Source organism: Nerophis lumbriciformis, linkage group LG11 (assembly GCF_033978685.3).
Source record: "Nerophis lumbriciformis linkage group LG11, RoL_Nlum_v2.1, whole genome shotgun sequence".
Classification (NCBI taxonomy): Eukaryota; Metazoa; Chordata; class Actinopteri; order Syngnathiformes; family Syngnathidae; genus Nerophis; species Nerophis lumbriciformis.
In genome coordinates, this window is record NC_084558.2 from 14,838,328 (window position 1) to 14,853,145 (window position 14,818).

At 36.1% G+C, this 14,818-nt stretch overlaps 1 protein-coding gene across 4 annotated transcripts; it reads right to left on the reverse strand.

The window, feature by feature from the left end:
• Positions 1-3,444: 3,444 nt before the first annotated feature.
• LOC133610082 (tumor necrosis factor receptor superfamily member 13B) lies at positions 3,445-14,589 on the reverse strand. 4 transcript variants are annotated; one of them, XM_061966143.1, is made up of 5 exons: positions 14,488-14,589; positions 7,523-7,649; positions 7,331-7,438; positions 3,951-4,202; positions 3,445-3,888 (listed from the first exon to the last, which is right to left on the reverse strand). In XM_061966143.1, exons 2-5 carry the CDS (start codon positions 7,635-7,637, stop codon positions 3,656-3,658), a joined length of 708 nt encoding a protein of 235 aa, XP_061822127.1. In that variant the 5' UTR covers positions 7,638-7,649; positions 14,488-14,589; the 3' UTR covers positions 3,445-3,655. The 4 variants fall into 4 exon arrangements, with proteins under 4 accessions (XP_061822127.1, XP_061822128.1, XP_061822126.1 ...); XM_061966144.1 differs by having other exon boundaries at positions 3,951-4,187; positions 7,331-7,447; XM_061966142.1 differs by having other exon boundaries at positions 7,331-7,447.
• Positions 14,590-14,818: the final 229 nt, after the last annotated feature.

The following is a 14,818-nucleotide window of genomic DNA, read 5'->3' on the forward strand; positions in this document are numbered from 1 at the left end:
TATATATAGCTCTTTTTATACATATAATATTATTTCACAGTTGTACAATACACAGGCAGTTATTTTGCGATAAACTAAAGCCGAACAGGACATAAAAGTCCTTCATTTTTTAAAGGGCATAAAATACAGGGTGCTGAAAAAAATCAATTCACATTCGAATTGCAATTCTTATTTGTTCTGATTCTAAATCCATTCATAATTCTTACAAAATAAATTAAAAAAATGTCAACAGGTTTTTAGGCCAATATCCACACTCACTGTACCTATAATTAATTTTGAAAAGGTTTTATTAAAATGGTGTCTTTCTGTGTGGAGTTAGCATGTTTTCCTCGTGACTGCGTGGGCTTCCTCCCACCTCCAAAGACATGCACCTGGGGATAGGCTGATTGGCAACACTAAATTGGCCCTAGTGTGTAAATGTGAGTGTGAATGTTGTCTGTCTATCTATGTTGGTCCTGTGATGAGGTAGTGACTTGTCCAGGGTGTACGCCGCCTTCCGCCCGATTGTAGCTGAGATAGGGTCCAGCACCCCCCCGCGACCACAAAAAGGACAAGCGGTAGAAAATGGATGGATGGATAACTTTAATACCAAATAATCTATTGCAAGACTCTGTGTTGATTCAAGAATCGATTCTGAATCGAATCGTCATCCCAAAAACTGCAATCTAATTGTGAGTTGCTCTGAAAGTCCCAACCTTAATTTGTTTTTTTTACTTTCTTCACTCAAATCTCAGCCTTAAACAAAAAATAAACATGTAATGTTTTTTAGCCCTTTGAAGGCCCTTTGATACATTTATGTTGCAGTTTTTAATTAATATACATTTGCGTAACATGAGTAATTTTTAGGAGGGTCCTGATCAGATATTTATATTGAATATTAGTCTGATAATAGAAAAAAAATCATTGGTCTATGTTGGCTTGCATTATTCTAATACCTCCGATACAAGCGGTCCTGCAGCACATTTACAGTACTTGTACAAAGCTAGGACAGCCAGTTAATATCTAAATGTTCTCCAATAAGAACACACGTCTGGTCCTTTCTGGTGTTTTACTGAAGGAACTCACAAAAGGTTATCATGGTAAGCGATTGCTTGTATTCCGTCACGTGACTTCTTCCCAGAAGTGAAAACCAGTGGTGGTCATCCAAGCCAAGATGGTTTTTGTGCAGAAAGCAGCGTGCAAACTATCTGAGTACACAAGTGGCCTAGATCTTCCTGCAAAAAGCACTTGTGAGCAAAAAATCAAACTGTGCAATGGAATAGATCCTTATAATTTATCAAAAAAGATTTGTTGAGTGATATCAAGGATTATCCGTCAGTCGCGTTCTCAGACATATTGAAGTATCTGGTGCTCCAGACACCGTTCTATACGACAAAACAGATGAAAACTTGGACAAGCATGGAGGTCTAAACTTCTTTGTGTGCGGCTGGATCAAGGACATATCAACACTCTCCCGGATAAATATGCTTCGTTTTTCCTCGGGTAAAGTTGTATTGCATGATTTAACGTTGTCTTCAGCCATGTTTGTTGCCGTTTACGAGTAGCGTGTTGTTCCCCATTTTTATCAAAATATAACTATAGATGTCAACATTGTGTATGTGCTGAAAGCTTCATTTATGATTGCATTTATGAAAGCTTAACTCTTTTAGGTTTTGCTAACATTTCCTTTCTTTTATTTAGACTCGCAGAGTAAGTGCTTTACTGAACACTCATAGCAAAAATGTGTTTTAGGACATACAAATAAATATCAAGATAATACTTCAATGGGAAATACTAAACGTTAAAAATACATCAAACAAGCCTTTAATGGAATGATCACTGCAAACTTGTGCATTCTTTGACTCTGCTCCTTGAGTGATTGCTACTTTTCTCGTCGTCTATCGTAAAATATTGCACTCTTACGCCCTTCTTGATTACCTCAGGCGGAACTGTGAAGAAACGTTTATCCTTTTTGTGATTTGAACGCAGTGTTGGGACTAACGCGTTACAAAGTAACGCGTTACTGTAACGCCGTTAGTTTCGGCGGTAACTAGTAATCTAACGCGTTATTTTTTATATTCAGTAACTCAGTAACCGTTACTACATGATGCGTTACTGCGTTATTTTACGTTATTTTTCATGTAGTGTCGGCTAGAAACAGAAGATCTGAGTGTGTTTTATTGCAGCGCTGCGGTGGAAAAGAAAAGGCGTGCTTTGTGTGGGTGGGGCGGGGGGGACTCCCATACCGCAGTTGAGGAGCGCAGGGGAGACGTTCCTTCAGGGCCTATGTACGTCTTCGGGGCTAACAACCTTCACTTTACCCGGCAGTGGGTCTTTACAGCTGAGGGTGAATGATGAGATCGGCGGTTTGTTACAACTTTGTGACTTTATTGGACGCAGCCATCCACCAAGCTAGAGCACCTGCACGCACCTGCTCACCTCTCTCGCCCACTCACTCACTGACGTCACTCACCTCACATGCTGTCATATCTTAAAGGGCCACACACACACACACACACATACGCTACTCTCATAACAACTAACAAGACATCATGGCGAAGCCAGAAGTCGAGTTTTTTAACATGGAGACATTCTCAATACTTTTCTTTTGTCGAGCACAAAGAAAATAACGTTTTAGTTAAATGTAAGTTGTGTCTTGGATCAAAGATCCTATCTACTTAAAGTTAAAGTTAAAGTGCCGTTATGTTGCAGCTATTTAAAATAGTTTTGTCAATTTGTTCTGGCCTGAAATAAATTGGCCCTTTGAAACATATCTTTGTCTTTGTGTGTTGTATGTAGACCACATTGCTTTTTGAGTTCAGTGATGCAAATGCATGTCAAGTTGATCAACACATTGTATTATTCTCCAGTGCAATAACAGTACTGAAATGAAGGCTAAAAGGGCATTAATGGGAGCCTTAAAAAAAGGGGAAAAAAAGAAGTAACTAAATAGTTACTTTTCACAGTAACGCATTACTTTTTGGTGCAAGTAACTGAGTTACTTTTGAAATAAAGTAACTAGTAACTGTAACTAGTTACTGGTTTTCAGTAACTAACCCAACACTGTTTGAACGGTTCGAAAACAACACAATCATCGGGCATTTTTCCCAGAGAAAGGCTAAATGGCGTCTAGTACCCACTGAAAAAAAACGCTGGCTTGACCAGTACGCATATTTAATGATTTGGACGTGACGTCATGTAAATCCAAACAATAGGCTACCAAAAGCTAGCAGCTACACAACAGCTAAGCACACAATCGCATACAAGCTAGACATATGTAAGTGTCCTTAATTAAACAGTCTTGCAGCCTGAAACATCACATTTGTCAATATAAGTTTACATACACTTGTAAAGAACATAATGTCATGCCTGTCTTGAGTTTCCAATAATTTCTACAACTCTTATTTTTTTTGTGATAGAGTGATTGGAGCACATACTTGTTGGTCACAAATAACATTCATGAAGTTTGATTATTTTATGAATTTATTATGGGTCTACTGAAAATGTGATCAAATCTGCTGGGTCAAAAGTATACATACAGCAATGTTGATATTTGGTTACATGTCCCTTGGCAAGTTTCACTGCAATAAGGCGTTGTCCATACTTGTTCTTAAATAGCCCCACTTAAGTGTGGATCAGACCTTCCACTTCATCATGCAAATATACTCAACACGCTTCACCCCACCATTGCCCCTCCCTGCACCTCCAGTGTGGGTGTATGAGACCTGTCTGCAGTCCACAGAGGACGTTGGTGTTGAATTCGGGTGTGGTTCAGGACGTCGTGCGTCAGAGGGTCTCTGTGAAGCCTCTCGTCGTCGACTGCCGTGAAATCGGGGAAGCAGTGGACACAAACAGACGTCTCAGTAGGTCTGGTCCCATCTGCAGCTCCACTAAGGCGTGCGACACAATCTGTTGTAGAGTTGAGATGACATTAAAAATCGCACCCAGTTGGACTTCATTGGTAATGTCACCTCTAGGTCCTCGCTCAGCGACGCCCTGGCACGCCTTGTTGACACGCTCTTGGTCGGTGCTCCTTCTGGCTTTGCTTCTTCTCAGGAAAATGGCCAAGGCAACAGACAGGCTGGCCAGCAGCAGCCCCATGCAGAGGGCCATTAGGGAGTAGACCAGGACGCTGGAGTCTTCCACCGAGAGCCCACTGGGATTCGGGAGGTGTGAAGGAACTCTAACCAGGACATTTTTTGAGGTAACTGGAACAGATAAAGCTAAAGAGCAAGAAGGGAGGAGAAACTTGTGTATCAAAACATCTTAATTAACTACCACTGAATTATATGAGTGAACTACAAAAAGACATTTCGCTAGAAACTGGCATGCTAACAATTAGCTTGTGTCACCAACCAAATTATACAACCGGTACTCTGAGTTGTATGGTGCGTTCCATTTGGAAGTTGGAATTCCAAAGTTTCTATTCGAAATATTGATCTTGAACTCACCACCCCCCGAGTTGGCTTCAAAGATGGCTTCTCTGAGTGAATGATAATAATAGTAGCTTCTGTAATATCCGTTATTAGCACGCCTGACTATGTTTTGCCGTGCTAAATCAGCAACACATACGATGATGTATTACTAGACGTCTTCATGTGGTATATACCTTTTACATCCAAAGGTTGTTTATATTCAAATAAGGCAAACGCAAGAACAACTTTCATAGACATGGCTATCTTGATTTCCGACCTCGTAACCGGAACGCCTTTAGCTCGGCTGTGAAGTCATTCCCAGCGCCGACTTCCAACTTCCGAGGTTAATGGAACGCACTAGTATACATGCACAATTATTTTTTTTGTCAGCTCTGCAATTATACACCTCAAAGTCATAACATTTGGTAATTTATACATGCTAACTGTTGGAGTGCTAACATTGGCATACTAATTTTAGCATGCTAACATTAGCATGTTAACAGTTACCACAAGTACAGAGGTGGGTAGTAACGCGCTACATTTACTTAAGTACATTTTTGGATAAATTGTTATCCAAAAATTAATGCAACATACTTTTTACTTTTACTTGAGTATTTTTGTGAAGAAGAAACGCTACTTTTACTCTGTTAAATTGGGTTTCATTCCAATCGTCAATCCAAAGGAGCTTGGCAGTCACATGACTCCATTTTGCCAATCAAACGCAACCTGGCATTCCACATTATTTGCAGGCGGAGGACTAAGCCAAACAAGCAAAAAGTACAGATATAGAAGCTGAAATAGTCAATATTTTGAAGGTATATAATGAAATAGGAACCTACTTGTTTAATAATTGTCAGACTGTTTCCAAAGAAGACAATTTATGACATGACACCAGCACATCCCGGCTGTTTGTAAGAACGAGTGAACAGAAACCTCCTATAAGACGTATTTTGACAGCAAAACATTTTTGTATACAAAATGGAATTAATCCAGAGTATGTCTCGCTAGTCAGTATGCAACAATAATAATTAGTTGTAGATCACATATGATTCATCTCATTCATTCATTATTATTATCCACAACAACATCGTTACTCATACTTCATTTAGTGATGTAAGAATTTAATATCCAAATACAACAATTTAGATAACGTTATTGACATGTAATCCAGCAATTCAAAATAATGCATTCCATAGTTTGTAATACCATTAAATAGTCAAACAGTTCATTAAAATAGCGATCTTTTTGTATTTCGCTGATGATCATAATAACCATATAACCATTTAAACACATTAAAACATGACCAACAACATCAAGAACTCAACATGTAGCTGTGAAAATAGAAGAAACTGAATTATTTGCCCAATCAGACTAATTTAGTGCTGAAATGTAAACATTTCTACCTACAATAATTCCACTTCCAACTCGAGAAAACATGCTACATTAAATTGTATATGATTTTTATGTTTTACACGCACGCACGCCCGCACACACACACACACACACACACACACACACACACACACACACACACACACACACACACACACACACACACACACCAACTACTGTACGATTGTAGTCCAAGACCCAATTACTAGACTACCAAAGGAATCAGAAGTTACTCACAACACTTGAGCAGTTCTTTCATGTAATACTTACTTTCTCTTACTCAAGTAATTAATATGATGAGTACTTTTTACTTTTACTTGAGTCATATTATTCTAAAGTAACACTACTCTTACTTGAGTACAATTTTTGGGTACTCTACCCACCAACATCTATGAGTCTGAGGTGTATACCTACGAAATTAGCTAAAAAAAGCTATCATGCTAACACGCAGTGGTGTGCCGTCAGGGCCAGCGAGACCTTCTCTGCTGGCCTTTATTTACTTTCCCTAGATATCTCAAAGTATTCATATTTTCTTCATGTCATATTATGCTCCTTCCAGTGCTGTTGTTTTCAGGTTATAGAGTTTATCCAATCAGAATTCAGCTAGCTTATGTTGCCATGCTGTACCAAATCTGCCCGAAGCCTTCAGATTCAACAATGCTGGATTCTGTGCACTGTAAGTGAACGGAAACAAACATTTGACAGACAGTTGCGATAGCCAATCAGATCACGAGTTGTTGTCAGTAAGGCCTTCTAGCTGGCCTAAGGCAGATATATATTGTGATGTTATGAGCTAGGTAACATAAGAACTCCATTACCCAGCATGCCACAGTAGTGAAGAGCATGCGCAGTAGCCCCGTTTAGCCATGTTTTTGATGAGCACGCTGTGGAGTAAACTTTAAAAACTCAGCCAACACGCCTCATCTGCATCTTTTATGATTAAACAAGACAACACATATATTTGCAAGGCCATTTTCAAGAAGGATATTTAAAGAGAAACTACATCTTGTGAGACTATTGTCGGCCAACCCTGGAAGCTCGAATGGGTTGTACAAATTGTGAGTTCAGATATTTTATTTCTTAATTTTTTCACTTTTAATATGTTTTTTGCTATTTTAATTTTGACAGTACCACATAAGATATGTTTTAATTGCTGATGCGTATTGATTTTTAAATGCGCCAGAAAAATAACCCTTTTTGTACACTGTTGGTGATGATTCAATGCCCAGTAGTGCGTAAATGTGTTTCCGTGTAGTATTTCTCCAGCAATGGTCATGTGGTGACATAAATGATGCTATTTTGAGACGTCATCATTGAAGTCGGACATCACTGAAGGCCTAGGTGGGAAACGCACGGCCCGCCACTGCTAACACGCTAAGGTAACACGCTATTGTACCTGGGAAACTAGCTACAAACGCTACTGTGTTAACATTAGAACAATATATGATTATCAACCATTTCCCCATATATATATATTTCCCGACAAAAGACAAAGACATCGCTGAATACAAATTGATCTGAGATCGTCCTGTGGGCCAACTTACCTTCACAGTGTTGGTGGCATTGTGTTGGATGTCTGCCACAAACATCAGAACACGTCACACATTTCTTCAGAAGTGCATCATAGTAATGTCCAGGCAGTGTCGTACAATCTGCTAACGCTTAACACAAAGCAATAAGAAGAGGAGAAATGATGAGGTAGTTTTGCTCAAATACAATATTATTGATCTGCTTACCACAGTAGTCGGTGCATCTGGTAACGACCAGTGGTTGCTGACACATTATGTTGCAGGGAAGACATGTTTTAACCAAGCTATCCCAGTACTGGCCTGCAGGGCAAGCAGCTCCCATTGAAGATGAAACCTATCATAATATCATTGACATAACGTCAGCATTTGATATTGTTCACTAAGCTACCGTACCAGTTTTTATGTATTCCTATTATGTATCATTTTGTTTTGTATTAGAATGATGTGTTCATATAGCATAGAGCCCCACACAAGAAGAAAAAAATCAGTGTTCAGAGCTCTTCGCTCCAGTGACCAGTGAGTCAGCCAGCTGTGACAGATCCATCTGAACCGCCCACCGTCTTCTCTCTTTCGCTCTGTCAAAACTCAACTTCAACTTGCACATGTTAGTCACAACCTGAGAGGGACCACAACCCCTTTTTGCTTGTCTTGTCTTAGAATATACAGTATATTTATTTTTTTCCCAACATATTAGTTTCAATAGATTTTTTTATTCACAAGTATTGTGAAATGTACACAAATACTGCATAAACGTACGGCAAAACCATAATTAGGTATTTGTCAAATTGACATGTGATTAAAACAGAGTTATACAGTTAGAACAGGGGTGTCAAACGTACGGCCCGCAAACAGGTTTTATCCGGCCTGCGGGATGAGTTTGCTAAGTATAAAAATGAGACGACATTTTTGAATGAAAGAAACCGGTGTTCTAAATGTGTCCACTAGATGTCACAATAGCAATTCTTTGTATCTTTGTAGGTTATGCTACATATGTAAAATAAATAAACCACATGATGTTAGTGCACCAGTCGAGGAAAATGATCAAACTACATAAATGACATCCTGTAATTTGATTTTGGTATTATTTTTTTATTTTGATAAATTGAAAATGAACACCAGTGAGTTGACTGATGAACATTATCACATAATTTATTCAGAAAGTATAAATAACGACAAATAAAGATATAATACTATTAACCGCAACATGTAAGAGTAAAAAACAACAACAACAACATTAAGATTTGTACATTTTCAGAATGTGTTTGTTCTATTTTTAAACAAAGAAAACAATCTGAAGTTGTCTTTATTTTTAAGTTATCGTGCCGTGATTTTACCAGTCCGGCCCACTTGGGAGTACATTTTTCTCCATGTGGCACCCGAACTAAAAAGAGTTTGACACCCCTGAGTAAGAAGCCAATCTACATTATAAAATGCAACTATTGAATATTTGTTTATTATTTTTAAAATTCAACCCCAATTTTCTTCAGGCCTACAGCTTGTTGCTGTACTTTGTACATGAGTTAAATCAGGGATCCCCAAACTACAGCCTGCCGGAAGTCTCAAGTTTTTTTTTTATTTGTCCGACCGCTTCTATGTTAGCTACCTCTCTTTGTTTATAATGTCTATTTTCTGCTGGATCTACTCTCTAGTTTATGCTGCCCTTTTTTTTGCTGCAGCGGTTACATATACTGTAATATTGTACATCAGGGGTGTCCAACTCATTTTAGCTCAGGGGCCACATGGAGGGAAATCTGCACAAACGCGGGCCGGACTATTAAAATCATGGCATTAAATAAAGACAACTTCAGATTGTTTTCTTTGTCTTACTTTGGCCAAAAATAGAACTAACACATTCTGAAAATATGACAATAAAAGTATAGAAAAAAATACCGGGCAGCGGTAAAGTTTAGATCAGTGGCTCCCAAACTACGGCCCGCCAGCATCCAAAATCCGACCCGCAGGAAGTCTCAAGTTTTTTTTAAATCTGTCCTTTCTAATCTATTTTCAACCACTTGTTACTGTCGGGACCTCCTTGCCGCTCAGGCAAATCATATTGCCTAAATATGCATTTTCCCATCGATGACATAACATCATCGCACTCGCGCCACAGTTTTGGGCGAGCGTGTGGCAAGTGTACACTCTTTTAGTCATTTAGTGCGTGATAAATATATATATGTATATATATCCATCCATCCATTTTCTACCGCTTGTCCCTTTTGGGGTCGCCATATATATATATATATATATATATATATATATATATATATATATATATATATATATATATATATATATATATATATATATATATATATATATATATATATGTATATATATATATATATATATATATATGTATATATATATATATATATGTATATATATATATATATGTATATATATATATATATGTATATATATATATGTATATATATATATATATGTATGTATATATATATATGTATATATATATATATATATATATATATATATATGTATATATATATATATATATATATATATATATATATATATATATATATATATATATATGTATATATATATATATATGTATATATATATATATATATATATATATATATATATATATATATATATATATATATATATATATATGGCGACCCCAAAAGGGACAAGCGGTAGAAAATGGATGGATGGATATATATATGTATATATATATATATATATATATATATATATATATATATATATATATATATATATATATTAGGGTTGTACGGTATGTCGGTATTAGTATAGTACCGCGATACTAATGAATCATATTCGGTACTATACCGCCTCTGAAAAGTACCGGTCCGCCACCTTAATAATTTTGACAAAATAATAGAATGGAAAATGACACAATATGTTACTGCATACTTCAGCAGCTAAATTAGGAGCGTTTGTTTGCTTACTTACTACTAAAACACAGGTTGTCTTGTACGTTCATTATTTTATTTAAGGACAAACTTTCAATAAGAAACATGTACCCTAAGATTTTTTGTTAAAATAAAGTCAATAATGCTATTTTTTGTGGTCCCGTTTATTTACAAAAGTACCGAAAAGTATCGAAATAATTTTGGTACTAAAATGATGGTATCGGGACAACCATCATATATATATATATATATATATATATATATATATATATATATATATATATATATATATATATATATATATATATATATATATATATATATAATATAAATAGGGGGTTGGGGAGGGGCGAGGAAAAAACATGATTTAATTATTTATTTTATGACATCATGATATATATATATATATATATATATATATATATATGTCATGATGTCATAAAATAAATCTTTAAATCATGAAATTATTATTTGAATAATGAAATAACTAAATATATTATGAAACTATTAAATATATTATAAAATAAATTAATACATCAATTAAAAACAATTTAAAAATCAATGATTTGTTAAATATCTAATAGAATTAATTAAATTATTAATAATAAAATCAGGCATCACGGTGTCAGAGGGGTTAGTGCATCTGCCTCACAATACGAAGTTCCTGAGTAGTCTTGGGTTCAATCCCGGGCTCGGGATCTTTCTGTGTGGAGTTTGCATGTTCTCCCCGTGACTGCGTGGGTTCCCTCCGGGTACTCCGGCTTCCTCCCACTTCCAAAGACATGCACCTGGGGATAAGTTGATTGGCAACACTAAATTGGCCCTAGTGTGTGAATGTGAGTGTGAATGTTGTCTGTCTATCTGTGTTGGCCCTGCGATGAGGTGGCGACTTGTCCAGGGTGTACCCCGCCTTCCGCCCGATTGTAGCTGAGATAGGCTCCAGCGCCCCCCGCGACCCCAAAGGGAATAAGCGGTAGAAAATGGATGGATGGATAATAAAATCAATAAATAATTAAATCATGTTTTTTCCTCGCCCCTCCCCAATCCCCCATTTAGGCCCAGTTGTGTATTTTATGTAACTCAGGGGTCCCCAAACTTTTTGACTCGGTGGGCGCATTGGGTTAAAAAAATCTACACGCTCCATATGTACACACAGCCCGGCCCCCGGCCAGATTTTTTTAACCCACCCGGCCCCCGGCCAGGTTCTTTAACCCAATGCGACCCCCAAGTCAAAAAGTGTGGGGACCCCTGAGTTAAATGATCAACACAACTGATCTTAAATGGGGGGTTGAGGAGGGGCGAGGAAAAAACATGATTTAATTATTTATTGATTTTATTATTAATAATTTCATTAATTCTGTAGATATTTAATTAATCATTGATTTCCTTTTTTCATAATTTCTTAATTTATTTTATAATATATTTAATAGTTTCATCATACATTTAGTTATTTCATGATTCTAATAATTTCATGATTTAAAGATTTATTTCATGACATTATGACATGGACCTGAATGTACTTTATCTGTCAAACTCACCCATTTAAGTTAATGCGCGGGGGGTGGGACTATATCATTGGACTATATCACAAATATAGTCCAATGAATGCTTTGGCCTGAAGCTTAAGATTGTGCATCTCTTTCAAAACGGCGGCTCAGGAGGATGTATTTCAAAAGGATGAAATTAGATAAATACATATTTAAATCATTTGCATGCAGAGGAGGACGTGGAAAAGAGTCAAGAATCAGATAGCAGCCATGAAGTGAGGACGATGTTGAACAGAGTGTTTGTAAGGCTTGATAGACAGCATGAGGACATGCAGCACTTATATTAAGGGCGTGACGAATGATGCTGCAAAACTTTGTAATGATGCCATTTGTTGTAAACAAATGGATGGACAGGACGGAAAAGTGATTGTTTTAAAGAAGCAACATGATGGGAAGGATCACATTATACTTCAAATGATGTGTCAGATTCAGGAAAAGCAAAAGTCTGTGCGCATGAACAAAGTGATTATGACTGGGCTTCAGGTAACAGTGCATGGCTAACCGCAAGGCAGCTGATAACAGAGGAGGGCAGGACACTGCTTAGAAGACTAAATTCTTGTTGTCAAAGACATTAAGGAGCTGGACAAAATGGACTGAAAATGACATCATCTCCACTACAATAATATTAAATACTACATAACATTTATTGACTATCACCAATGCGCGATTACTTTCTATCTCAGAATCATTTATGAAGTGTACAATTAAGACAAGACTTTCAACAAGTTATTTGTTTTGGTCGCATTGTTCTCGAACATCTTTCTTTCTTTTGCACAGCATCCGAGCTCAAACCTGTAAAAGTCATGATGTGCATTGATTACCAGCAAAAGACATGGAGAAGGGATAGGATTAAATATAAGCGTTGCTTCTTCCTACTCCTTTTCAGAAATGTTGAATTGTGAAAATGTAAGCACATGGTGTTTCTTATTGTAACTTCTTAACTTGTCTGAAATAAATAATTCATTATGCAAAATTCACTCAGATATATGAATTTAAATGTGAATCATCCATTATTTGAATCACTTTAAATGAATGTATTTAATTTTTCAACACCATGCAGATGTATTTTGTACATTGTTACGCTGGTAAAACATGCCAGAAAAAAGTTGTAATGACAGAATATATTTTTTACAGGAAAGATTACGCAACGTTTCTGTCAGATTCTTTTTACGCCTATGTTTATTATTCTTATAATACTTTTTTTTTGTTTTTTTGTTACACTAATATTTTATTTCTTTTTTGCCCCTTCTTTCATTGAATACGCAATTTTTACACATTCTTCGTTATTGTATTTTCTTGTTAGAAAACGTTAAAGGTAAACAAACATATCAGTATTTGCTGGGTCTTGAAGAAAGAGTTGGAATTAAATAAACTTTTGCTTCTTCCTACTCCTTTTCCGACACTGTATGTTGTATTGTGCAAATGTTGATGTTCCTTAATGTTACTTGATAAACATGTCTGAAACTAATACATCATAACCATAATTAGGTATGCATAATACACTTGAATATACTTTTGAATGTGAATAACCCTTGATTAAAATCACTGGCTATTAATCTAACAAATTACCTTGCAGATGCATAATTTTTACATAATTTCTTTGGTAAAACCTGCCAGAAAAAGTCATAAAAACAACATTATTCATTTATTTATTTTTTTACAGTGAACATTTATTCTTATACTTCTTTATTTTTCTTACCGTACACTGTTCTTGTATTTTTATACTTTTTATTTTTATTTTTTACTAATGTTCTTCTTTCTTTTTTCCTACGTCACTGAATAAGCTACCATCTATTTATGACACACTCTTTAATATTTTATTTCCATATGAGAAAACGTCAACAAACTATCAAGTAATTTGCTGATGCATTCAGAAAGGGTTGGTATTGAATAAACTCAGCTTGTTTGTGTTGTATTGTGTAAATCTTGATGATCCTTAATGTAACTTGGTAAACATGTCTGAAAAAAAAATAAAATCAAAACCACAGATGTGCAAAATCCCTGTCAATTATTCAACACAATTTCTTCCAGAAAACAGTCACAAAAACGAACATTTTGTTTTTTTACAGTGTACAATACGCAATGTTTCTGTTGTTTTTTGTTGTTGTTGTTTTTTCTTCCTCCCGTGTTTATTTATTCTTATAATACTTTATTTATTCTTCAATTTCAATGTTATTTTTGTGTGGAAATTCTACACAGTTTTTCTTTTAACTTTTATTTTGTTCTTTCCTTTCTCGTCCGTCACTGAATAAGCTTTCATCTAATTATTATGTGAACAAACTATCAGTAGTTGTTGAGACATAAAGAAAGGATTGGTATCAAATAAGATCCGCTTCTTCCTACTCCTTTTCAGACATGTTGAATTGTGCAAGTGTAAACATGTAACTTTGTTAATCACGTTCAAAACAAATACACTATTATTATTGCTTTATAAGGCATTTGTTCATAGGGCAATGTTTGTTTGTAGTCGTAAATACTGTACAAAATACACAATGCAGACAACTTGTCAAAAATGGGCAAAAATGACTATTTGCACAGTTTTAACCTAAACAAATGAACAATATTGCATAGGTCATCATTCATGGCACTTACGTTACTGTGATATAAGTCACACTTCTTTATCTTACTTTAAAAAGGGGCAAGCAATTTTTTTTCCTTGTGTGACGATGTGAGTGAGGGCAAACCACCTGAAACATAAATCTAAAACACATATGAACGTGCTTACCTGGCGAGAAGAAGAAGAAAGTGAAATCTTAGGTTTAAGATCACTTGTGTTTTATTACGCTGGAGGTTCATTTGGATATGGACTCTCACTGTGGTCTGGGACTTCCCCGTGTGTGTGTGTTTGTGCGTGTGTGTGCGTGTGTGTGTGTGTTTGTGTGTGTGTGTGTGTGCAATACATTGCCATACATGTTCAGTCCAGTTGTGTATCATACATGTTGATTATTCATATTACCCGTATTTTCCGGACCATAGGGCGCACCGGATTATAAGGCGCACTGCCGATGAGCGGGTCTAGCCAGGTCTTTTTTCATACAAAAGGCGCACCAGATTAT

What these genes read in the sequence shown, in the direction of transcription:
- LOC133610082 (XM_061966142.1), bottom strand. Translation starts at nt 7,637, where the DNA reads ATGGGAGCTGCTTGCCCTGCAGGCCAGTACTGGGATAGCTTGGTTAAA. An exon ending in CAGATGCACCGACTACTGTG is followed by an intron (nt 7,448 to 7,522) that starts GTAAGCAGATCA and finishes CTTTGTGTTAAG; the next exon opens with CGTTAGCAGATTGTACGACA. An exon ending in ATGCCACCAACACTGTGAAG is followed by an intron (nt 4,203 to 7,330) that starts GTAAGTTGGCCC and finishes CTTGCTCTTTAG; the next exon opens with CTTTATCTGTTCCAGTTACC.